Source organism: Macrosteles quadrilineatus, unplaced genomic scaffold, assembly GCF_028750875.1.
Source record: "Macrosteles quadrilineatus isolate MER2022 unplaced genomic scaffold, UCM_ALF_1.0 Scaffold_8__2_contigs__length_117827958, whole genome shotgun sequence".
Classification (NCBI taxonomy): Eukaryota; Metazoa; Arthropoda; class Insecta; order Hemiptera; family Cicadellidae; genus Macrosteles; species Macrosteles quadrilineatus.
The window spans coordinates 89,267,699-89,294,924 of record NW_026542601.1 but is presented as its reverse complement, the minus strand read 5'-3'; the positions used below and the strand labels follow the sequence as shown (position 1 = coordinate 89,294,924).

Here is a 27,226-nt window from a genome sequence, read left to right as displayed (position 1 = left end):
TATAATTGTTGGTTAATATTTGGAAATAGACTGTAGGGTTATAATTTCCTTCATGTAGCTCGATGTTGAAATAATTTCCAAGATGTCAAGTCGAATCACATGTATTTCACATAAATATACACAATTCAAACCATACACAGTATGACTGAATCTGAATAAATAAATTTTGCATACAGTTAAACTGAAAGTAAAATGACAAAATGCACATTGAATAGGCGTTTGATTAAAACAGAAATTTATTTTATCTAGAGTAAAGTAACAATGGTCTGACTAAATGGTTTATTTCTTATTGAAACAATACAAGTTTAGCCAACAACTAACAGTTCCTCAGTTTGGAACTCATAGGGAGGGATCTCTAGATTGAGGGGAGCTGGGCCCTTGCGGATCCTTCCAGATGCATCGTAGTGGGAGCCATGGCATGGGCAGTAGTACCCTCCAAAGTCACCTGCAACACACAACCAATCAGTCACAAAAACTGGCTAGCCCAGTCTAGAAGATCATTCAACCTACAATTGGTTAAATATCAATCCCAGAAAAAAACGTTCTGGGTTTTCATTTGGTAAACATATGGGATAACTAGCTCATTCAGCTATTGGGATTTTAACTTTATGAAATTCATGGCATTTAACTTTTGACTATTGTTACAGCTAGACATTCCACCCCAATGTTACAGCTGTTGCCAGTTTTTAAAATCAAAATCGCTAATTTTAGACACTAACTCATTCTATGACTGGCTCACACAACTACGTTCTTTTTCAATAAAAAATTGACGGCAGCTGGTCCAAATAGCTACATGGGATGTCTACCTCAGCATCCAATAGTCAATTATTTAACCTTACAGCTATCAATAATTATTGTGAATCAAATTAAATGGTGAACTCAGAGTTTTGATCGTTTAGTGTTAGAATAGAATGCGTACACTACTTTTACGACAGTGTTTTGATTACTAAAATTCACTACTCATAACTTCTAAGAGAGGTTATGTTTTCGTTTATAACCTCTCATTGCCACTGACAGTGATGCAACAAAACATATTACCAAACACTAATTTGCACCACTCAACAATGAAATTGGCCTGAACAGCTGATTAGTTGAAGTTCACATCATTACAATTTTACTTCTTCTATCTGAATCCTTGAACCTCATCGGTCCGTTACCCGTGTTGTTATGAGTAAAACTATGATGTTGTGAAAGTAAACAATGCTGTTATGAGAAACTTTTCAATTCTAAGAACTGAACTGAAACGGCTACTTTAAAAAACGCTCGTAGGTAAAAACAGTTAATGGGATTAGTTGAACATCTCATAACCTAATCACAATATTTAAGCTAAAAGTAATATGTTTAAAGTGCCCTCCTTTTTTGCTAGATCCAGAGCCATATGAGTTCTATCTTTTGGATTCAAAAAGTGCCATTTTTGTATGCACTTTTAATAAATGACAATCCCGAGTGTTAAAGCCACATACTGAAACAATTATTCTTAGCACTAAGCATTATTTCATTGAAAGCAAGCTGAGTGGCGAATAGTGTTTGTCAGAGCACATGTTTGTTTCTAAAACTTGGGAGAGTGATAAATATTTTAAATTTAGTCCACAATTTATTTGATAAAAAAATCATCGTTTGAGTCATTTAAATTATGTTTATAGATGTTTTTCTAAATTATTAATGTTGGAAATGAGTTACAAAATATCATTAATTAAAAAAAAACCTTTCTTTTTCACTCAAATAGTTTGAAGGTTTTAGGAATAAATTTTCCTACTGGTACCATTAAAAAAGTTGAAAAACTCATGTTTATCATCTCCCATAACAAACATGGTTTAAAGGGATCCTATTTCACCTTCTTCTGCAAAACCATTAATGGGTTACCTAGCTCGTTTTCCGACTGGTTGTAAAAAAGGAAATTTCAAAGGAGTTGAGAAGCAATATTGGTATAAGAATTTTAACTGATAAATCTGAGATCTGCGCTACTAATTCCTTTTATTTGTTAGTAGGCATATCGCTCCTTCTTGCTTACAGGGTGATAGGAACAGTCGCAAAAAACCAAATTGTTGTAAAATGAATGATAATAAAATTAAAGATAGACCAAAGAAATAAATTCTATAATCAGGAAACAAGAAACAAGCACCAACGCATAAGAAAGGGTTAGCTGTTAACGTTTTAAATACAGATAGAAATTAATCCAATTAGCTGCCTGATAAATCCAAATATCAGGAATGAGATTGAGTATTTGATATTTTTAAAGTGGCAAAATTATCTAAACATTAGTGAGTGAGGTTATGTTAGTCTTTATATCTAAATCATTAAAAAAACTTGTTCCTGGTGGTGTGCAAAGTATCGTATGAAACTCGCCCTTAAGGTGTTCACAATACTAACCTGAAAATCTGAAAAGGAAATATGCTCGTACTATAAACACCTACTTCCCGGCCCTGTAACGTAATATACATACCTTTGCTGGATTACAGCAACCTCTATCTTTAACTCTACATGTTGAATCAAACCAAACTACACTGGAATTTAATAGGCTGGTATCCACTTATCAAAAGTTATTTTTAAAATTTCTAACACCTCAATTGCCGTAGTACCTATGCAATCTAAATCCTGAATTTCATCGAACCTTGACTCAACGTTTTGATTCTTTTAGTTTTATATTAAAAAGTAAAAAAGGGCTAACTTACCCGCATTGGCAATAGGCACACACCCGAGGTGGGTACATACTCCAATCAAAACCAACCACTCAGGCTTCTGCACTCGCTCGTTGTCGTGCTGAGGGTCACGTAGCTCATTCATCGGAACACCTCGCTCTACTGATATCTCCTGAGGCGTCCTGCACAAACACATACTTTACTCTAGTATAAAGAGATTAAAATGTACAACAATTCTGTTTGATTAACTACTACCATATTGTGTAATATTACCCTTACCTTGTACAGTACGGGATGAATGGACAAGCGGTGTCAAGCCCACTTAGCTAGGCTTAGTCATGATTTCCTTAGATGCTGTGGTGTAGTAAGGCACTCTTACATTTCTCAAGAATCCTATATTTTAGCAAGTTTTGAGACAATCCAACACTGAAAAATGTACGACTACACCATCGCTTGTATGGCTACTGTAATGGAAAAATAGCTAAATACAGTAATGACTGGAAGATGGATTTACAAACGTAGGCCTATGTATTTATTTGTTATACAGTGTGTAAATTATGTATCGAAACAAATCTGTATTTTTTAAACCGAAATAGATAGAAATATTCTGTTTGTGGCATTGATTGTTAACAAAAGTTCCGCAACCACCTAAACTATCCTTAAAGCCTAAACTACCTTCTCACCTGTGCCTAATAAAGAGTGGTTTTCCTCGCCATTTAAATGTAACACTCTTTCCCTCAGGGATACTGCCAAGCTTAACTTCAATCTTGGCCAGAGCCAGAACATCGGCACTAGCGCTCATGGTGGACACCAACTGCCTGACGACAGACTTGGCGGCATAGGCTGTTGTGACCGCACCACCTACACAACATTACAATGATTGGAATTTTTTTACAGAATAGCCTACAGTTGGGAAAAAGTGAAAAAATGGAATCATAATTCTGGGAAAGTTAAAATAAAATAGGGGTTTTTCTGTTGACATGGCCGATTAGTCAACTATTAGAAAAATGACTATCCAGCAAATGTGTAGCGACACACTGTAATTATTGGGTAAGTATGCTGAAAAAGGATTTATCTCATTTAGGCTATGGGTACACAATAACAGGTAAAATGTATTTTTTAAACATACAGATAGTCATGACTTTTTAAACTGGATTTGCACTCGGTCCCGTGACGTCCGTATTAGAAAGGTCAACTGTAAAAATGGGCTAGACTACTTTTTTTCTTTTTTTCCCAGGACACTAGGCACGAGCCTGGGATTGTTTTTCACATTACTTCAGGCTAGATCTAGGGGTTGCGGCATCATCACTTAGATAAAATCCATTGGTGACTTGGCGGGGATCGAACACGGGACCTCAGGGAGTGAAGTCCCGCGCTCTAACTACTACGCCAGCTCGCTCTAAGCTGATTGTTTGATTCTGTACAACATTTACATTTGCAAATGATACAAATAGATGTGAATGCTAAGTTTGAAATATCCTAAATGAAGAGTGGAATTGCTAATGGTTCCAAGTGTCAAAAACAAAATTTCTCAGAACAAATATAAACCAAGTCATTTTTAGGAATATCAACTGATAAAAATTATATTGTTGGTTTAGCAAAAAAATCTAGGCCTATGTCTAATGTTCTTGCCAATCATGTAGATCTAAGTTAACTTAAGTAGGTACCAAAGGTAATCACTGTGTATATTAACATCACTCCGTGGGACAGTTCACAGCAATGACACTTAGATCCACTAGCAGCGCAGGGCGGTGCTGGCATACGACCAGATTTTCCATTAGGTATGTAGTGTATAGCAACTACTTTTATAAAGGATAGTGAATAGATATTTTAGCTGAACATTGGGTGTGGGAACATAAATCACTTTCACTTTACAATGGAAAAAATTTTAAAATGGCACTTAGATCTCTCAGCATTTTTGCTCTTCAAGTATAAAATTAGGCTATTGTTTAGTTACCTCCGACAATGAGGTAGGTAAAAGCTTTTCGTGAGTCATCATTTTCAAGCCTCTTGGACTTAGGGTCTTTGGTGGCGCTCCTTCTGTAGAAAGTAAAGTCGGGCACCTGGATGTCAGTGTGAGCAAACCTCACTTGTGTGGTCACTGTAAAAAACATTGTTTTTAATGACTTTGGCAAGAGTTACTAGTGTTAAAAATGCACTATAAATACCTACGCTAAAAAAAAACACAAATTTTTGTCATAATAAATTCTCCTCAAAACACAATTTTAAAGTAGATCCATCGAGCACACGATGGAAGGAACCTCAGCGCTCTGAAAAATCAACACAATGTGAAAAATCAATCCTCAAAATTAGCATGTAAGGTAGGAATAGGCTACATTCAAGATTGTTCTCACATCAAATTTGTATTTCTTATTTTTCCAAAGTTCGGTGAGCTAGTGTTGCAAAAATTGGAATCCTTATTATCTCGATGATCCTTTAAATTATCACCATCACATAAGGTAACAAAAACTCATCTGCCGCGATAGCAGGAAAATCATTGCAACACGTCAAAACATCAAAAAATTTACTCACAGAACAGTGGTACATTACACACGGGATATTTACAAACAGGAAACAAAACCATTGTATTGTTTGATGGAAACAAAAGACAATTAAACCTCCTCCTCAAATATTTAAATGATATAGTCACCAAAATTTACATTTTTTAGATTTAACCATAAAGAAGACTGTCGACAGTTTTGATTATTGTATCAACAGGAAACCAACGACTCCTGCACAAACCATCCACAACACCTCATACCATCCTTATTCTAAAAAAATTAACTTAATTCAATGGTCCATAGGATGTTAACCATTCCATTAACCACAACAAATTATGATCATAAATACATAATTATTACGCATATATATAATTGCATCAGTCAACGGTTATAAAACTAGTTTAGTAGGTAGACAGGCTCATAACGAAACATAAAAACAAACAAGGTGTAAGGATTTACAGCTCTTCAGTTAAAAAATTTTTTGCGTAGAATTAAGTCACACTATCCAACACGTAATAATGAATAGGTAGTCCAAGCATATGAGGAAAAAAGATGATGTTTTCAGAAAATATTTCGTGAAGTTTTTATCTCAGTGGTTTCTTATGTATTTTTTTGGCGCTGAATCTGATTTTAAACTTTGCCACCTCCCCAGAGGTGAGTTAACTTGAGAAATCGCAAAAAAACAAATAAAATACGGTACTTGTTTTACTTTATTACGTATAACTCATACGGAGTATTTTTTTGCAATAACTGTCGTATAACTAAATTAAAGTACCCTAAATGCGATTTCTCAAGTTAGCTCACCTCTGGAGAGAGGTGGCAAAGTTTAAAATCGGATTCAGCGCCAAAAAATACATAAGAAACAACAGATAAACTGCGGGAATTTTTTCCTGGGAAATTCCTTTTATGGCTGGACTAGAAAGAACTAGCAAAACATTAAACTAGCCTTCAGAACTACAAACCAGACCAGAATTGAGATAGGTGACAAAATAGATACTGTAAAACCTGTGTTTACTCTATAGGACATCTTGTTCAGATTGTTCCAGTAGGCCTAAATATAACTTAAAACTTAACTTATAGGGCAAACAGGTAGTGCTTTCGAAACACGATATAAATAACACAGACTAAGTTTAGGTAAATCCTAAACACAACAAACAAAAATCTGCATTCACTAAAACACCTTGTAGATTGCAAATTAACGTAGTAAGAACCTTCGAAATACTACATTATTGCAAGAAAGGTCACACTGGACACACTTGACGAGTAGGCCTATGAGATTTATAGAATGAACAAAGACGAAGAATGCAAAGAATATGTCATCCTTAACGATAAATAACAGTTCTAGTCCCACTACCTCTTCAACTCAGTTATCTCATCTGGAACAGCTGACCACCATGTGGATAACAGAAAGAGAAGGATGGGATGAATTACATAGCCTGTGTCCAGTCTATCTACATCCACCGACGTGTCATGATTAGTTAGTGCTATCAAATTGTTTTTGTGTTTGTAAATGTCCCGTTTGTAATGAACTGTTTTTTGTGTAAATTTTAATATTTTTGACATGTGGCAAGCTCCGAAGATATTTCATTGCAACAAAACATTTAAGCTTTAAAAGTACCCTACAAGTTAAATCATTCAATCATTCAAGTTTCATTCAATTCCCGGACTACTGACAGGGTAAGCCTCAAAAATCAATACTTAGGCCTATAACTTTAAAATTTAATCTGAACATAACCTAGGCCCTAGACTCTTTTTAAGTAGTTCGGCCACCTCGGGACCGGATTACCAGCCCAACAACAAAATGGCTGGACTAACCGGATGCAAGTAACTTAACCAATTAAAATAACCCTAACATTACCTCTGCATACACCTAACCAAAATGCAAGTCAAACCTAGGCCTAGGCTAGCCTACCGTAGCTTTGGTAGACAAAGTTATTAAATTTCATTTACTTCATGAAATATCATAATAGGCCACTTAAGGCAAAATTAAGAGCTAAAATTGAAATCTATAAAACGGAAGTTGCTTATTGTAGGCTATGAAAGTATTTATTGGGCCTAGGCCTAGCCTATTAATATAACTAGGCACAACCCTGACCTAACTTAGGTGTTATCCTAAGTGCAATTTTAAGATCGTTATCATAGACATATTATCTTAACAATATTTAAACCCTTATAGGCTACCCTCTAGTTCACTTACCTGTTGGGCCATTTTTGACTCTAATGTCATTTGAAGGTAACAATTTTGTGAGGGCATAGTTGGTTAGAGCAACTGGATGGGTAGGATAAACAGGTTTAGCAGAAGACAGTTTAGTTGGTTTCACAAGAGGTTTTGCACTGGATGCAACAGCCTGGCTGGATACTTTTAGATAAGGGGACAAATTTGCCGACTTCGAAACTACGTTAATCATTGTGAAAATTTTAACCGACCAAAAATTGCTCTCACTCGACCCTTTGACACCACTTTAGAGTTACGTTACGTTACAGCTGACTCAGACTAACACGAAAGAAAGACTAGGAAGAAAGAGAGAAGGAAAGAGAAAAAAATAGTGACGTTGTTTGTCGTCGTCATCGACAACCTTGTATTAGTTCAGATTTCTGACACTAGAGTCACTAGAGTTTGGGATCAAAACAGCAACTATTCAATTTATTAGCAATATTATATTTTGCGATGTTAAAAAAATTGAAAGGATATTCTTAAACATCGCGACCTCAAATAAAATATTACTTTTGAATAATTGCAGTGCCTTTCATGGTGTAACATTCTCACTAGTATTTTAAACTTCAGTTTGCGAATTGGTTGCATTGTTTTTCTAGTGCATGCCTGTTTCCGGCAGTACAACAAATTTCTTTTTATGCAAGGGGCACGGAAATTAGGATATTTATATAAATAGCGAAGAAGCCCTTTAAGGTAAGTAAAACTCTTATCTTATTATTAAATATAGTTAAAAGATTACTCCTTAAGTTTGCGATTGAAAAATAACCCCAACCTCTAATACCAATTGCTAGAAAATACGAATCAAGTGCAGAAATAGAATGTTACATCGATGTTGCACGAATAGCGTCAAGATGGTTGCACGCAAATATTTTTCGCCTGGTCCTGAGACAACCTTGAAGCTTAGGTGCTGGATTTCTCTTGAACGCGCTATAATAAAATATCTAATTCAATTACGTTTATTTATTCTTGATAATTCTAATAAAAATATGGCCTCCATAATACGTTTTGACTATAATTTGGATTCAAATGTATTATTTATCTGGGCTATCAGTCCACACCTGTGCAATGCAGCATGCATTTACGATATTGCGTTCTACTTATGAATGTGCTTTTACGAGGAAATATCATCAACTTATTTTCTCTATTAAACAATGGCAATACAGTTTTTGTTTAATGTAATACCAACTACTTTTGTTCTAAAAAAAGGTTAACAATTAATCCTGCATTAAATTTAGGCCTAGCCTTGGGGTTTGATAAAGAAAGACTTAAAATGCAGATTGGATTACCTGAAGGCAGGATATATTTTCGTTAAAAGTTGAAGTTGAATAACTTAACTTTTGTAATTATTAGGCTATATTATTTCGAAGCGTCTGATCTAAAAAAGCAAATGAACCTGTAACTTAATTAGCCTATACATTAACTTATGCATTTAAACTTTTAAGTTAAATCCACTTAAGGGGTACAGTTTCTTAACTGGGCTATGCCAATCGCAGAGGATACGCGTCCTGTGTCTGGCAGTTAAATAGGTACTGTCATAACCTAACCTAACCAACCAAACTTGCTGATAACTTAATGAATAAATTGAATAAGTTAAAGTTTAGGTAAATTCTGTTCATAAAATAAAATTAGCCTTTATTTAAATGCAAAAAATTCTAACAAAATATGTAGGCCTATGGTAAGAAGAAATGGCATTCAAAGTAAAATATGTTCAACAAATACATTAAGTTAGTTTAAGTTACCAATGGGATTCGAACCAGGGACCTCTTGCATAACAGCCGAGCACTATATCCACTACACCATGAACATCGATGGCTGTAAATCGTATCGTGGTAATTTTTGTTCCGGGCCCCCACAACCTGGTGATGTCACTGCCGGACGCCTAATCCACGCCCGGTTACCGGACGCGTATCCTCTGTGTTGCAGAATTGACTGGCAAATCAGTAATCCAAATGTAATATTGCTTAATGATAAATCACGATCAGCTGTATTGAAGTAAACAGAAAATCAGCAGTAAATGGCTTCTAATGATATTCTTATGGAGAAAATTTTACGTTTTATCTATTTTTGTTTTAAAGTTTGGGGGATATCACTATTTTTCCTGCCGTCACGGGATCGAGACCTTTAATTTGAGCCCACTCCCGTCGTTCTACGACCTTCCAGTCGCCCACAATTTTTTGACGCAAAGAATCGGCTTACGTAATTAATATATGTATAGATATAGCCTACATAAAACATACTCAACATAGTATCCTGAAAACATACTCAATACAATGCAAATCCAAAAAGAAAACCTAATATAGGCTATGAAAAAATCTGATATAATAAATCAAAAGTAAACAACACCTGAGCCAACCTATGTACAAGACAAAATTCCAAAATCATGATAATTTACTTATTTATTATTTACATTTATATTTATTTACTAATTTGTTCATAACTGTGATCATGGCCTAAAAGCCAAAATATGTTAGTTATTCAATAAGTTAATAACTTAAAGGGTACCGGTACTAAATGTTAAATTATTTATTTCATTTACCTACTAATATACTTAGGGTGTCCCGGAACTCTCTACCAATATTTTAGGGCATTGCTCCTGGATAAGAAACATACCTAATATAATATTTAAATTGTCCGGAAGTCCTTAGTTACTCACACAGCCGCCATTTTGTTTTTTTCAGTTATTAATTTTTTTCTAAAGAATGGTTAAACATACGAAATGGAAAATTTGCACAAACATTATAGACAACTAGACAAAGCTACAAAAAAATTATGACGATTTTTCAAATTCATAAAACAAAATGGCGGGCATTTAAAATTTAGTTTCTTAATTAACTCAAAAACCGTTGATTTTATAAAAATTTTAAATGGCCGGCATTTTGTTTTGTGAATTTGAAAAATCGTCATAATTTTTTTGTAGCTTTGTCTAGTTGTCATGAATGTTTGTGCAAAGTTTCCATTTCGTATGTTTAACCATTCTTTAGAAAAAAATCAATAACTGAAAAAAACAAAATGGCGGCTGTGTGAGTAACTAAGGACTTCCGGACAATTTAAATATGATATTTAGGTATGTTTCTTACCCAGGAGCAATGCCCTAAAATATTGGTAGAGAGTTCCGGAACACCCTGTATATATATATAGGCCTATACTGCTCACGTGGTGGTAGGTACGCCTGAAAACTTATATTTATACACCTAATGTAAAAACAATAGTTATTTGTGTAACTAGTGAGCACGAGAGCAACGTTTACGGAATGATCTCGAGTGCAGCAAAGGCCTTTTGCACTCGTGTTACACATTATATTTTTCCTACAGTCACTATAAAGCATATAAATAATTACTATTTCAAACACTATACAACATGTTTTTAGGTTCAGCTGGCAACACAAATAGGTGCCCTAGAGAAAGTAGTCCCCGGTCGGTATCACTCCACTATTTTTTCCTCGGCAAGCAATGTGCTCCGCGACTTGAGAAAATAGTTCTGTATGTTTTTGTAATTTGCAGTGGTTTCCGAGCCTAAAAAATGCTTTAAAGGTATTTTCCTGTTTATTAAGATCGTAGGAATGTTTTAAAAACGTTTAAAAGTAAAGTCCAGAAAGTTCAGAAATACCGAAAAGAGAGCATAGGCCTAAACTATAAACACGAAATGACAGGTTTAATCGTAGTTATAATAGTCAATCAGCTGCTCATAGTATTATTATCTTTAAGTGTTGCCAACCTATTTCCAAGCGTACACGGATTACGTGCATAATAGAACCACACTGTTTTGTGTTGTTTCATTGGAATCCTGATGTGCGCCAAAGTATAAACCGTACGACAAAGTATAAATATGCAGCAATTAGCAGCTTTCTGTACTATAAACAGTACAAGGAAGTCAACTTTGTCAGGCGACTGTAGTAAAAAAACATTGTTTACCGACTAGCAATTAAGTAAAATACCCTATTATTTTTGGTTTTTATTATTCATCGTAAAGAACTGAATTACCATTTTAAATAATAGTTGTTAAGCGCAGCAACGCGCGCTGGGTAACTGCTAGTATATCCATAAACAAGCCAACTACAACATTTTAACTTACAATATTCTCCATAAGAACAGGGACATATTTCCGAATAGGCGGACTAGGCGCTTTTGGAGGTTAAGAAATAAAAAACGAGGTTATAATCTAAAAAAAAATGTTAGCAAATAATTCTGGGAACGGCAAAACAGCCATTTGAAATATTTGGATTAAGTATAAAATTATTTCAGAACTCATTTAAGTCAAGCAAACGTCAATAGTTAATTACACAGCTGTGCTGAGTTTTCGTGCTCCCCTATTGGTCTGGCGGACAAGCGCGCCGCGGGAGCGGGTTGCCGAGCCGGCCGCTACGTAGTGGCAAACGAAGTAAACACTCCCCAAGGTGTTTACTTCACCCCCTCTGTAACCCCCCTGACACACCCTCTGTTTACTTCATACGCCACTATGCAGCGGCAGCTCTAGCTGAAAGTTTGAAAGTCCATCCGAATGCCAATGTGGTGTGTAAACATTGTGGTGTGTAGATAAGTAAACATATTTCTTTCATTTCAAATCATAGCCAATAGAACGTCTCTCAAGTAGATCTGACTAAAAGTGTTCAATTAAAAGCGTTATAAGAACCAACAGACGATTTTGTGTGCCGTTTCACGCCGCAAAACGGGATTGTAAAAATACTGATTAGATAAAAAAAGTTACATTCCGTGTAGGCCTATCCAAGTCGGAATGTTTTGCAAAAAACGGCGCAAACAACGTCCGTTAAAAGGGTTCAAAAAAGTTATTAAATTTGTTGATGCAGCATGCTAACCGATTATTTTTCTACAAAATCAGCTGACAGGGCATGTATTGGCCATTGGGGTGATATTAGTGAGGTCGGAGAGTGCGCTGAAAAGTGGGAGGGGGGGGGGCAAACTTTGTTGCCTAGAAGTGGCAGATACTTAAATACGTCCCTGCATAAGAATAACATGGGAATTTTAAATTTACAATTTTTTTTATTTTCTCCATTACCAGTAACTGTACCAAACACTTTGATTTACTAAACTTATTTGTTTTTTAAGCTCTTTAAAAAGGTCTAGAGAAAAATTGGGAAATTTTGTTTTACCGTCAAAAATGAGAAAACCCATTTTCACCCCATAAAACCCCGTTCCCATGGTCCAATCATGCTAGTTTGTGAAGTCATTCAAGTTTATCCCGCCTTACAGCTTTAAACCTAATTCCATCAAAATCGGACAAAAATTAAGTTATCACGTTCATGGATGTATATGTGGCTGTACCTAACCACCTGTTAATTATTTCTCTGAGTTTTATTTTAAAAACTTATGTTTTGTAAATATTTACTTTCTTGTTTACCTTTTCTTTCATGAATGTTATATTTTTTATTCATGCAATAATTGAATACCATTAAAAGGAACATTTTATAAGATTTATATTATTGCATTAATAAAAAATATATTATCCATTAAATAAAAGATAGAACAAGAAAGTAAATATTTACAAAACATATGTTTTTAAAATAAAACTCAAAGATTTAATTAACAGGTGGCTATGTACAGCCACATACTTCTTCCCAGTGGCAACGAAAAGTTTCAAATGAGGTCTTTGGGAGAGAACCTCACAACACGTCTAGAGCGGGTTCTTCGTTCAGGGTTTATGACAGGTCCAGGTTGGGTTGTTTGTAGGCTGTTGAGTCTTGATGTTTCTAGTCTTGTTGGGGATGGAGTGTGAGAGTGTGTAGGCTGTAGAATACTTTGAAGAATAAATACTGGTTTCAGCCAATCTATATATTATCAATATAAATGGAGAGGAGTATGTGGCTGTACCTAACCACCTGTTAATTATTTCTTTGAGTTTTATTTTGAAAACATAGGTTTTGTAAATATTTACTTTCTTGTTTACCTTTTCTTTCATGGATGTTATATTTTTATTAATGCAATAAATCTTATAAAATGTTCATTATGGTACTCATTTATCACTGTACAACCACAATAACCACATATAATAGGGAAGCATGTTTCTGTAAAACCTTTTTTCTCAGCTTGTGTGCATCGTAGGGAAAATCTACGCATACTGTTAGAAAGATATTTTGTCTTATTACTGATATTGAGAATTTGTTGTATAATTCAATTATTTTTTGTTCATAAATCACTTGTCAGTGTTGTAAAAAATATGGGTCCGGGGACATTCCATAGTGGTTACATTTCGGGTACTTTGCAGATTTTTTCTCTTAAAAAACTAGTTTTTATACCTACAATCTTGATAAAAAAAATATCAAATTTATATAATTTACCTAGTTTTTTTGTAGAAAACATTAAAGGGAAAAAAATCATACTAATTTAAGAATGGCCCATGTATATATATATAGGCTATTTATTGCTCGGTATATTTATTGTACAAAAATGTTTTTGAATTCTATGTTACAGTTACTTAAGAGTGAAATTAATTTATGTCTATTTTTATAAAATTGGTGATGTCCATTGGTATGTAAAATAAATAAATAAACTTAATTTTGGTAAATTGTCATTTAGCCTAAATTATCATCTTAACTGGTGATCTAAATCATCTCAACTGTTAACAGTAATAGGCCTAACACAATTTATGTTATAGGCTCATACATTCCACCAACACCCTGGAATGGACCCACAGCAGCAGTTTTGTCTAAAGTGGAACAGTTTTGGAAGTAATCTTGTTTCCGCTTTTGACAATCTCTTCAAATCAGAAAGCTTAACAGATGTCACGCTATTTTGTGAAGGTAGGCCTACATAATTTTAACTTTTAATACACTTGTAGGTACTCTTTAGATACGGTACTGTAGGTTAATATTAATTCAAGTTGTTAAATTAAGTTACAATCTCGCTTTTAATGTTACATACAGTGGTACCTTGATAACAATTGTCATTTTTGAATATTATTTTGTTCCCCTGATTAGGCATAACCTTTGCATAACTTACATGTTATTGTAAACCTTGATAAAAAGTCTTAATGACGATCTCCATTAGAGACTTATCTTGGTTCTATTGTAATATATCGTCAATAATGTAGGTCAATTTAAGCTGAAATATAGTAGGCACCTCTTATTAATTTCTTTTAGACAGATATCTAATAATTATTAGTCTCCTAGCTATAAAGTTTTTGAAACAAAGGCCTAGTTTTATAATTTTTAAACTCATTATTTGTTACATATAGCCTACTGTTAAATTTGATAGCTAAGTTACACCTCATATTTAAATATGCCTTGTAAATTATTCATTTTCGAATAAGTTATGATTATTATGATTATGATTTGGTCGTTATGATTTGTGGCAATTTATTTATTTAGCGCTTTATCTTTTACACAGTAAAAATTATTGATATTTGCCATCATCACTCATCATTGATGTAACAATCTATTAACTAACTTAACACCTTCTCTTCCCGTCAGTATCACAGGGGGGATTTACTAAAAATGCATTATACATGCCTATGTGTTAAAACTAACCCTTTGTTTGTCTTTCTTTGATCATTGGTTTTTATGGTCCTGACTAAAGATACAGGTTGGTAAACAAATGGTTGTGTTCCTCTCTAAACAGATGATTTAACTCTGTTCAGGTGTAACATTCAAGGCTCACAGGATCATCCTGGCGGCGTGCAGCAAACACTTCCAGGAGCTATTTGAGGCAGCGCCGCACTGTCCCAGCGTCCTGGTCATACTGGACGGCACTAGCTCGGCCAACATGTCCGCGTTGCTGGAGTTCATGTACAAAGGCGAGGTTCACGTCAAGCACGAGAGCCTCTCTAGCTTCCTCAAGGCAGCCGAGTGCTTACAGGTAAACATGAGCAATGCAGGCTTAAGACCACTCATTGATTTATTATGGCCTATTCTAAAAGACTAAACATATGAATGTGAAACTTGGCACAACGGTTCCACTAAAGCCAGGACTTTTAGAAAATGTGATTAGCCTAGTATGAATAAAATATTTAACTGTTTGGAATCATCTTAAGTAAATAGCTTCCGTAAGGAAAAGAATACCTAGAAACTTAAATTGTCTTTGTTCTTATTGGCTTCTAGAAGCAATAAGTACTTAAAATTAACTTTAACTCTCGTCCACTCTGACTTCCAACTGAATTACAATCTTGGGTGTGATTAATACTAAGTTATAAAAATCCGTAGAGAAGAGCAAGGTGCGGAATAGAGGAAACTATCCTCACAACCATGAATTTTAAATATGACTTGGAAACAAGAAAGCAAGTTGGTGTTGATCTTCTTGATCAAATCATTCAGTTGCTTTTCCAGATTGTAGACGTTCTCTTAGGGGTTTATCTTAATTACTGATACATTTGTAGGCCTATCTGATTAACATGGGTAAAAGTATAGGCTAGTACTAACAGTAGAATCTTTGTTAAAATGAAACAACGATAACAAGTTATTGTAATTTAGGTTTAACAAGCAAAATAAGTAGTTTTGTCTACCAGTTTATTTATTTGTTAAAATCATATCATTATTGTTGTTTTACATATATATTTTCCTTCTTTTTAGGTTAAAGGTCTATCAATAGAACATGAAAAGATGGCCGAAGCTCAAAGTGATGTCAAGTTTGAGCCGCGACTCGATTCACCATCGCGGGCTAGTAAACAGAGCAAAACTAATACAACAGAATCATCGAAAGAACAGAGCGAAGAATCTCCGACGAACAGTATGCATCCACCGTCCACGTCGTCGTACACGCCCGTCATGAGCCCGTACATGCATCACTACATGCACCACTACGACTCTCGTACCGGGGCCCCCACACCCTCCTCGCCCTACGACTCCCTTCCTAGGAAACGTCCCCACCGCTCACCAAGTGACTCGTCCATCCGAGCCTCAGTACTGAGGGATGGCAGCAAGCCAGAGCGTGAGTCTCCTCTATCACTCACATACTCCCGCTCTAGCACCCCACCTCACTCTGAGTATCACCCTTCCCGTCACCCCTCATCTCCTAGTGGGCCCAGATACGAAGTCAGTGGAGACAACCAGACGAATGTTACACCTTCATCTTCTGCTGGACCACTTGTTCCCTTTGTCAGATCTGCTGCTGTGGAATCAGAAACTCCTGCCGATGCCTGGAACTCATCATCCAGTTGTCCTGAAGGTTTGTCAATTTGATCTTGGACTACCTACTTATCTATACGGTAGCCTATGTTAGTCTTTTGGGCAGTTTTCGGGCCATTCTCAAAATTTAAAGCCAGCATTATATGTTTTTTTTTTATCAACTTAATTTAGTTTTTAACCTTATCAGTGATTTTTAATACCCATGAGATTTTGGTCAAATCTTAAAAGGGTTGAGAAAGATTTAAAAAAAGTTGTGTGAATGCTACAGTAGCCTAACAATTTCTTATTGTGGCATAAAAGTAGGCCTAGACTATACCTTCCGCAAAGATTCGTGGCGGCTGAAGGATTAGGACGGTCGGGTGGTGTCCCAGCCCCTAAATTAGCTCTCACTCGGCTGCTCTGGGGTTTGACAAAGAATCACCCACTAGGCTCAATGCACAGTTGGTAAAATTTGTGCACATCACCATAATATGTATTAAATAACGTCATTTTTGTAACCTGCATCAAATAACAAGAACATTGAGCCCAAACACGAAATAATTGCGATGATATTAAGCATACCACGACACGAAAACTCTCTATTATTTTAAAACCAAATGTATACTTAATATCGTCACAATTATTTTGTGTTTGGGCTCAATGTTCTTGTTATTTGACGCAGGTTACAAAACTGGCGTTATTTAATACACTTTATGGTGATATAGAAAAATTTTACCAACTATGCATTGAGCCTGGGTGACTCATGGTCAAAACCCAGAGTAGTCGAGCGAGGGCTAATTAAGGGGCTGGGACACCACCCGACCGTCCTAGTCCCTCAGCCGCCACGAATCTTTGCGGAAGGTATAGTCAATATCTTTTTCCTGCTAAAAACTACACAATGCATTTAAAAAATCTTGTTAACATTTCTTAAACTGGATTACGTCGCATTGAGTTAACTTATTCTTAAAATATATTCCCTTTCCCTCACACTGCTTTAACACTGTCAGTTTAACCACAGGTAGCCTTCAGAAAGATGTTTTTATGCCCTTCGTTTACAACTTTGCAGATTTACGAGTGAAATTAGTATCACCGGTGACAGAGAGGATAAAGTCCGAGTGGGGTGGATACAGCAACAACGAAGGTGCGGCTGGAGCTGCAGCTGAACCGTCCACTCCTGAGCGGATGCCGGCCATCATGTGGCCTCTGAATGTCAACTCTGGAACCAGCACCAAGATGGCGACCGCTCACAAGACCTCAGCGACCACTACACCGGATGGTACTGTGCTTAGATTAGACATTTCTTCTTTATATTAAAGTTGTTGCCAGTTAAAACAATTCAAATGGACATAGTCGAATAAATTGACCCACCAATAGATTTTGCTGATAAAAGTCTACTTATTTCCGTCAATGATGATATGGAGTTCAGCTGTGCTTAGATTAGACATTTCTTCTTTATATTAAAGTTGTTGCCAGTTAAAAAAATTCAAATGGACATAGTCGAATAAATTGACCCACCAATAGATTTTGCTGATAGTCTACTTATTTCCGTCAATGATGATAGTTTTTTTTTTGTTTATTTTTTTTAAGGAGATTGAGTTCAGCTAGCTAACCTGAGAAAGTTTTGTGTTCAGGGGCTAATAAATACACAATGAAAAGACACAATCCATAACTTATAGTTGGTCTTCAAAATTTATGTTGATGATAGTGATGTAAAATACCTGGGTATTTAAAACTCGGGGTGGGTAAATACCCAAAATCCATAAATACGGTCCGGGTATTTTGGGTATTTATGAAATCGATTGAAATTCATTTTTATCTACCCCTAAATATGTTATTGTTATCATTACATGATAAATTAGGATAGTCTATTTCTCCTTTTACAGTAACTTGAAGCTTTGCAGAATTGCTAGTACCTTTTATTTAATGATTTAGCACTTTTTTTATGAAATCGAGACAACACCTCATCAGAGAAATAGTGAACCTAAATCTACTTCTTCTGTTATTAAATTATGATAGTTAAAATTTGTATTGTGTAAATGGCTTGGAAGGCTAGACAGACCCAAGGTCTGATTGATATAGGCAGAATACTGAATGTACAGTAGACTCCCTCTTATCCGGACTCCGGAGTCCAGATAACGGGTTTTCTGGTTAAACCGTCGTCCCCAAAAACTTGTTAAAACAGAAATCGTGTACTGGTACTGTCATATTCGACTTTAATTTAGGAGAGCATTGTATTTATATACGTGATCACTGGTCTCAAATCTTTCCCACGAGAACAGTCGTTTCAGTACCGCTCACTTCTTGCCAATCTAGTCAGGTTAAACCAATGGGCTGATAAAAATTGTCCGGTTAAAAGGTGTCCGGATAAGAGGGAGTCTACATTAAGGCGGGGACACACTTGTCATACACTATTCCGATCCTACTACGATCCGATTTGCGGGATTCCAGAAGGATCGGTGCGGGATCGGAGGGGGTGAACACACATGTCATACACGCTTCCGACCCATGCCCGATTTCCTCCACCGGTCGATCAACACTTGCCTGTCTGATTTGTAAACTACGTGCAGCAGAAGGTGGTAAACATGTTCAAAAACTTTGGACTTCGGGGTTCAGCCATGATGGCGGTTTGTCTAGATGAAGAGGAAGAAAGTCAGACATCTCTGAAGGGCAGTGGAAAACGAAGAATTTGGGTTCATTCTGTATGGAAAGAAAGTTAGGTGGTTTACTTAAGTACCCATCTTATATATTAAGCACATTGGGTTTTCTCTCTCGAGTTCGTTTGGCTCTTCTACCCGTCCGATTTTCATGATCGAGGTCTCAAATTGAAGGTATGCACACACAGATTTCACATCAAGCATTGGCATATATTTATCTTAAACCATTATTCTTAAATCTTAAGAATAAAGGTGATTTTTAAGAAACAACCCATCCTGCATCCGACAAACGAATAGACTGCAGTGTCGGTGCGTGATCGGAATCAAAATCAGAGTAGGATCGGAGTATGACGTGACGCGTGTCGGAGAGGTGTAAACAACCGCGTTCAAAGTTAAGTACCATTCCCCTCTCCGACAGTCGTACCACAGTATGATCGGAGACGGATCGGAAGGGTGCATGACAAGTGTGTCCCCGCCTTTAAACTTTGCTGTGTTACCGCTTAGATGGGAACAAATGTATCTCCTTTTTTTTGGTATAACTTAGGGCCTATAATATAATTTTGAAAGATTTATTGTGCTATAGATTCAAATTTTTTGTATAACAAGTTTATGAAATTAGTTTTTTTTTATAAGTTTACCAACAAAAGATCTAGAACAAAAATATTATTAAATCCTGCCATCCTACAGATTGAATTTTAATTATTTTCTTAAGTTGTTTACACATAGGCCACTACTAGGTTAAATTTTCCTGTCTTTCTAAATAATAATTATTACTTTACAAATTATTTTTCTTCACTTTTAATAAAATAAATTCATCTATCTATCATAGAAATTAAAAAATCATAAGTAGTCAGGACCAGTGCAACCATGCGACCAGGGTATTTATGCCGATTATGCTTTATGCTCAGACCTGGGTATTTATGGCAATCATACGGAGAAGTAAAATGCTAGTAGTGACCATATGAAATTTTGTTTTACACATTTTATTATCATTTTGCTATCCTTACAAGGTAATAATTGCAAAAAAACATCTCAATCTTCTCTAACTTTAATACAAATTATAAATACCCAGTTTTTGGGTATTTACCCGGGCCTGGGGTAAATACCCAGGTAAATACCCAATTTATATTTACCTACCCAATGGGTATTTACCCGGCCCACATCACTAGTTGATGAGAAAATCAACCTGAGCAAATAACGTGTGTCAAATATAACAGAGACTTTTTAACAATATATTTTAAATTACGACTTATTGTCAGTTTTAGCATCATTAAATAATGTAACATCTGTGTACTTAATGCAACAAGGAGAAAATACATTTTATCCTATTGCACACGGGGGGGGGGGGGGGGGGGGGTTCATTTTTTTAACTATGTAATGTTCTATTTTAATAAAAAGTGGGCTAAAGCTGAGTCAATATAAATGGGAGGTCTATTTCAGTATTTAAAAGTCAATGATATACTGTTACTGTTGATTTTTACAAATATTGGCGAATATGATTGCCTTTACACCAGCTTGTTGGAACCGGTTCCTTGGAGTAAATCAAACTCGTCAGCTCAAACTCGGCATTTTCATCATTCCTCACACACATGTATGTTAAATAAGATGAGCAATTTTTTTCTTGTTTTACCCAAGTTTGTTCTTAACTAAATCATTCCTTTGGTTAGAAAACCAAAGAAACTATCTCAGTTTCGACAGTCGGACGGCCATCTGTAGCCTACTGGCCATGTTCAAGGCCTTCGCCCCCTCGGCATTTTTCATGGCGGCTCGCTCCCGGCAGCTCAGAATGGTTTTCACTGAAAACCTGCATTGCAATGTTAGCACAGTGGATTTAAATTGTTATACTAACAACATACATATAAACATACATTTGTGAAAAGTGAATGAACTTACGTATTTACTAAACGTGTAAAATATGTATATTGGTCACTCATACAAACAAGTTGAAAGCTCTCTTATTCTTTGATTTTTTCACTTAGGCCTAGTGGTACTTTTTGAAACATTCGAACCTGTTTAGTCCTGGATTGTTTAGACAAGTTTTACAAAAACACTTAGCATCACTTTCGTGATCATAAATATCGTGATTTTCAACATCTTCTTCATCAGCAAATAATAAGTCTCTCAATTTGTCTGATTTCAAACGATCGTCCATAATTACTTAATTAAATATACGGGAGTAAAAACAAATGTAACCCCATTCTTACTACTAAATGTTTAAACAAAATGAATCAGTTTTATTGTAGGCCTAATAATGATAAAAGTGTAGGCATATACTTAAACGTACAAGTGTTCCCATGATCACCTCAAATGTAGGCCTACACTAACACTTAATTAAAACTACAAATAAACACAAATCTCTCTCGAAAATCACCAAAACTCAATTAAAATCATGTAAAACTGAACCAAAGCACAGATGATTATGACAGCACTTGTGCCAGAACGATAGCTGGTCAGCTGGTGTATATTTTAGTTGCTTCCACCACAATTTTTATGATATAATGTTGCAAGCATGCTGATTGTTTAGTTTAACAATTCCTCACTAGGCTGCATCACTCTACAGGCATCATACTAGTCAGTTCGGAATATTAACAAACCAAAATATTAGTCGGCAAGGCCTGCTGGACGCCCAAGGGTTTGTTGGATTTCATGTTGCCCAGCACCGCTGGCTGTCCAATCGCAAAGGACAACTGCTGTGGAAAAAAATTTGACTTCCACGTGCTAATGGTGGCGGTGAGAGGTCGCAAAGGGTTAACCATTTATTTAGTTCTATTTAGTATTTATTTAGTTGATGTTTAAAATGAAATTACTGATTTGCTGTGTTGGTAACCTATGTTTTTATCCGAGGAAGTAACTAACTCTGTCTAAACAGCCCAGTGGATTAATAATTTCCCACCCTGGAGTCCAGGTCTCTTTAGTCTGTCACTCTTGTGGTACCCACTTCCACTTGTATTTTCTTATTTTACAACATATATTCTTCAGCGAACCTGGGATGTTGAAAAGCAATGTAAAAAAAAAATAATAATGTAAGATTAAAAGCAATTTCAATGTTCTTATTTTGGTTTAATCCTTAAGTTGAATTATATGCCATAAATTGCAGTTCATTTTCCAGTTGTTAAATTTTCCTATTGATTAAGGGTGTCGCCATTGACTTTTTACCTCTGCTATATGAAATTAAATGAAAAAGGGAAATAGAATTTACAGGAATCCTAGACAGCATGCAGTAGTGCCACTCTGAAAGTAGCAAACAAAGCAGTAAATCCAACTGGTTTCCTCCTACTCCCCAACTACATCCTCAAGTGTTAATTATCTAGCGCAGGTGGCATGACCTCAAATCAAATCCTATTGACATATTGCCAAGCTTGGAAACCACATAGTCTAGATCGTCATGCAGTACAATTTTTTGTCCACAAGGCCTATCTATGAGTTCCAGCAGTCTAGTTAAACATTTTTTGCAATAGGGTCACGCTGATATAGTAAAGATTTCAACGCTGTGTGTATACAATACTGTGGTGCTACAGTGATGAGTTTTGTAAGCTATTTTCATTTATTTGCTGTTATCCTAAATGACCTAAATGTACTTATGTCCGATCAATTTTCCTGATATTAAATTTGCAAGTTTTTTTCATACATTTTACTTTATGTTACTACATTGACATAAAGAAAGTACTACATGTTCTACTTTAAAATTACTTATTATCTTAATAGATCCTTCGTTACAGAGAGGTTCTGAAACAGGGATATTTTGATTACAATTAGCAAGCAGTACAGTAGCTGGAAGATGACATGTTATAGTCCATTCACTAAAAGTCATTTGTTTAGCAATGATCAGGGAATAGATGTCCCTCAATCGAGGGTAAAGTAGGTTGATACTTGATCTGATACCAATATTTAGTTTATATACCTTTCCACAGAATGGGTTTTAAATAAACCTGACCAAATATATTTGCTCAAGACACACATATTTGTTTATTCAACTAATATACTTTTTGGTAGTAAATTGAGACTCACAAATAAATAAGTCATTTCACTTTTAGGCTAATTATTTATAAGTAATCAAGTTAATTTCATTAGGGTTTTAAAAGTGTACTCACTGAAAACCTTAAAAAGGTTCCTAAATTAACAGTGAACCCATAAAACTGTCCTTGCACACGCCTTTAATTAATGAACATGTTACAAAATTAGCTTTGTTGTTTTCACAGGTAAAAAACTACAATGCCCATTTTGCGAGCGCTTGTACGGCTATGAGACAAACCTGCGGGCGCACATTCGACAGCGCCACCAAGGAATCCGCGTGCCGTGTCCCTTCTGTTCACGGACCTTCACTCGCAACAACACAGTGAGACGACACATTGCGCGGGAACACAAGACGGAGCTAAGTCCCTTTCAACAAACTGAGCTCAGTCCTCTGCAGCAGACAGAATTGGCATCCTTCCAGCAAACTACTCAGGTTCAGAACCACAACCAGTAGCTACCCGACACTAAATACCTCATTCGATCTTCTTTTCTATCGCATATTTAAAATAGTTATATATATATACAGATGCATTATACAAGTTATTATTACCGTTGTTTATCGCCGGTCGGAGGTCTGCGGAACCCCTCGCCACGAAATGTGCCTCCGAAGTGTGTTAGTGTAGATCGAATTATATTTATAGGTGATTAACACACATTCGAAAGTGGCAGAGGGCTCCCGAATCCCACCGACCGAAACTGTTAGCGAACTAGTCATTTCGAGTGCAACTCTTCACAATCTTTGTTTGTATTATAACTGAAATCAGCCCTCCCTATCGAGTCACACGAGATCGTGCCAAACCCATCTTACCTCAGTAAATGTCACGCCTCGAGGGGAGGTTATTATTTTAGGCGTTTACTTTTCGCTCCTAGTCAGACCTCTCCTAGCGTAGTTCTAGTTTATTTTTGCAGTATTCGATCCGTATCCGCACTTCATTTCTTCTTTCTATCCAGATCTGATCTCTATCTCTCTTGTTTACTAACTGCAGATTCGGGTTTGATGTCAGAGTATAACATACTGAAATGTCTTGTATTTTATAACACTTGTTTTTATGTATTCTCAACCGACTCAGGAAGTCCCATGTACAAATCAGGTTATAATAAATAGTTTAGAGCCGCTTTATAAGTTAATGTTGATAATAATGTTATCGGATGTTGGACACTGTTGTTAGTCCGTTTCCCACTTGTTGTTGCCTGTTAAACAATTTTGTTAAAATTCCATTAACTGACTCCTTCATGATATAGTACAAATAAAACGGTATAATCTAAACCTTGACTCCTGTCTTTCACTCTATTACATCTGTTATCAATCAAACCAGGGAGTTACTAGTCTGGTTAACTGTTAAGCTAATAATTTTATTTAACATTTTTATATATAAGATTATGCCATTTGTTTTTTTAAGTGTAACACATTAGATCAGACAGGACAAGGTTTGGATTTTTACTGTATGGTGGGACGGACTTCAATAGTGACCTTGTTAACAACAGTACAATTCCCGCAAGTGTCTTTATTTGTTCTGCTGTGGGTTGTTTGCTGACTCATGCATTTTTGTTGATTACCTATATAAAATAATATTCACCGATATTTTTATTCAATTTTGAGTTTAAACAATTGTTTTCAGTTCTATAAGATTATATCAATTTTGCTTTTGTAGTGTTATTCTTCTTTGTCTATTTAAAAATTTTATTTAGGTTTTTGGTTTGGGGATGCAGATTTTAGTATCGACTAACACGGTTAGTCCGTAAGAGAAACGCATCTGGTCGCGTCACGGGCTAACGTTTATTCTTCGTGTCATCACATATTGCATTTTAATATAATATTTATTCTGTACTATACAAGCGATGCCGCTTGGTGTGAAAACGGGTATTATATAGTGCTCGTCAAGTACAACTTAAAGTAAACTGTTTTCCTTCATCTGATTTTTAATGTTACTAAATGTTTTGTGGTGTAATCGGTCGTTTATTGGAAGAGGTACTCTCAGTCGGCTAAGTCTCTACTTCTCTATGTTCTATCTGTGTCCCTCATACTCCTGCTTCCTATCCTCTCTCCTCTCTCCAACATTCCATTATGGAAATGATATCCTCTCAGGAAAAAGCTCAGGGAATATTTTGCATATGACACTGCCATTTATGCAAATAAAAGTGCACTGATGTGGCACGTAACTTAAGAGTACAAAATATCCTCCTCCTAAACCCCTTATCCTTGCTTGTATAGTATTAAATTTATGTAGTTTAGATTTAAGTAAGTATTCGGCAAGTATGTGTGATCACTCACAAATAGTACAAATACCTACCTCACTATTTAGCTCACCCTTCTCTGGGGTGTTGACACCGCATGCGCAATATCGTAGTCTATTATTATTATTATTAATTATTAATATTATTATATTTAAATATATATATTTTACAGGAACGTTACTCAGGAATCAGATTCATAAGTTTATATAGTCGTTATACCATTTTCTACCTCATTTTATTCTGTTTACCGTTTGTTGTGAGTGTTTATTTTTGTTATGTACGAATGTGTCTAATGGGTCCAACGCTACAGAGAGAACCTCTTCCATTAGTTGTAGTTTCTATTTCTTTGACTACTGGTGTACTTATATCGAGTAATACTTCTGTGTTGTATTACATCGGGCATAATGCAATACGATCCGATTGTACATAATTTTTTACACATATTTTATACATGAGAGCAAATACATAACCCCTTATAATCTGAAATAGGACAGTTGTTGAGTATAGTTCTAAGCTAATACACGATACATTTTCCTTTAAGAGCTGTAAATAATTATATGTGCGAGGTAGGTAGGATGCTGAAAACTCACAGTTAGCCTTGTAAGGGTTGAACGTTCCAACGGCTGAGTCGGGCGCTGGTAGTGGTGAGGCGGTTAAAGCCCTAGTGAATAAGTGATATGTAAAGGGCAAGGAGGGTTAGCTGTTTCATAGTGTAAAGAATACTATTAGTGTATAAAGAAATATTTCACTGTAGCTTTTTAAGTAGAAGACAGCGACACTCATTTGTTGTTGTCCAGGAGGTAAATTTTGAAACAATATGAATACATTATTTAGGTTAGGTTTCATATAATACTAAAAGTACAAATTAGTGTCTTCATTTAATGTGTTAACATTGTTAAAAAATTTACATAAAACGTTATTCGTGTTCTCATCTAAAGCGTTACAAAATTTTACATTGTGTGTGTGATGTTTATTTTATTAAGAAGTAGAATCGATCAGACCTGAACTAGTGCCTGTAAGTTTGTAATTTTATAAGTTAATTTCCTAAAGTATTGTCAAAGATGTAAAACACCAAAGAGTCAGAGTGTGAAGACTGACCTCACCTCCGTTGTCGCCGCTACCGAGCGTCCGTCTCTCAGAGTGATAGTTGTAACGTAGCGCTGTTGGACCGAGGGACCCGGAACCGTTGCATATTGTTTCTGTAAATATAGTCATAGTAGGACGATCGGTTGCGTGGGTGTTGTCGATAGCTGGCGGTGCCATTGAGAAGACTGATTATTACATCGGTTCCGAACGCTATCGGCAACACTCATTTTTTTACTCTTCACTTTTCAGCATCCTACAAACCCTATTTAATGTAACAGTTATATACATTTTTATTTATAATTTGTTTCCAAGATTTTAGTATATAGACATTTTATATTGCAAATCAAATATACACAACCGTATATATTATATATTTTCCTACATGCTGTTCATTAGATCACATTGTTATGTTGAAATAGTTTTTCATATATATAGTATCAATTGTATTCGTATATTTCTCAGGGATTTACCATTTACATGTATTAACGAATGGTATTACTGGTTACCAGTCTAATTTTGTTGGTTAATTTTATAATAATTGTTTATTTTTCAGTTGCTATTTTTATTTGTTGTTGTGGTTTTTTATATTGACTTAATGTACTATGTTCTGTTGCTCCATATCAAATATATATTGATATTTATTGTTTCTTGTAGAAATTGGATCAATTGCCGTAGGAGTCAAGGCATCTTTAGTGTTTTCAGAATATAAAAAAAATATTCTCCTAAACCTTTTTGTTGGAATTAGATAAATATTATACAAGGAGGGGGGGGGGGGGGTAAACAAGTGGAAGACTTTAAAGGGGAAAAACTGGGCTTATTTATTTTTTATG

The 27,226-nt window shown here is 35.6% G+C and overlaps 2 protein-coding genes across 3 annotated transcripts; one reads left to right on the top strand and one right to left on the bottom strand.

The window, feature by feature from the left end:
- Window positions 1-218: 218 nt before the first annotated feature.
- LOC128999789 (cytochrome b-c1 complex subunit Rieske, mitochondrial) lies at window positions 219-7,639 on the bottom strand. Its single transcript, XM_054426467.1, has 5 exons — window positions 7,338-7,639; window positions 4,597-4,740; window positions 3,323-3,500; window positions 2,673-2,821; window positions 219-445 (listed from the first exon to the last, which is right to left on the bottom strand). Exons 1-5 carry the CDS (start codon window positions 7,546-7,548, stop codon window positions 306-308), a joined length of 822 nt encoding a protein of 273 aa, XP_054282442.1. The 5' UTR covers window positions 7,549-7,639; the 3' UTR covers window positions 219-305.
- A 304-nt stretch (window positions 7,640-7,943) lies between these two features.
- On the top strand, window positions 7,944-27,132 carry LOC129000781 (zinc finger protein chinmo). Of its 2 annotated transcripts, none has more exons than XM_054427777.1 (6): window positions 7,944-8,048; window positions 13,965-14,109; window positions 14,946-15,163; window positions 15,874-16,231; window positions 17,474-17,683; window positions 23,261-27,132. In XM_054427777.1, exons 2-6 carry the CDS (start codon window positions 13,992-13,994, stop codon window positions 23,527-23,529), a joined length of 1,173 nt encoding a protein of 390 aa, XP_054283752.1. In that variant the 5' UTR covers window positions 7,944-8,048; window positions 13,965-13,991; the 3' UTR covers window positions 23,530-27,132. The 2 variants fall into 2 exon arrangements, with proteins under 2 accessions (XP_054283752.1, XP_054283751.1); XM_054427776.1 differs by having other exon boundaries at window positions 15,874-16,468.
- Window positions 27,133-27,226: the final 94 nt, after the last annotated feature.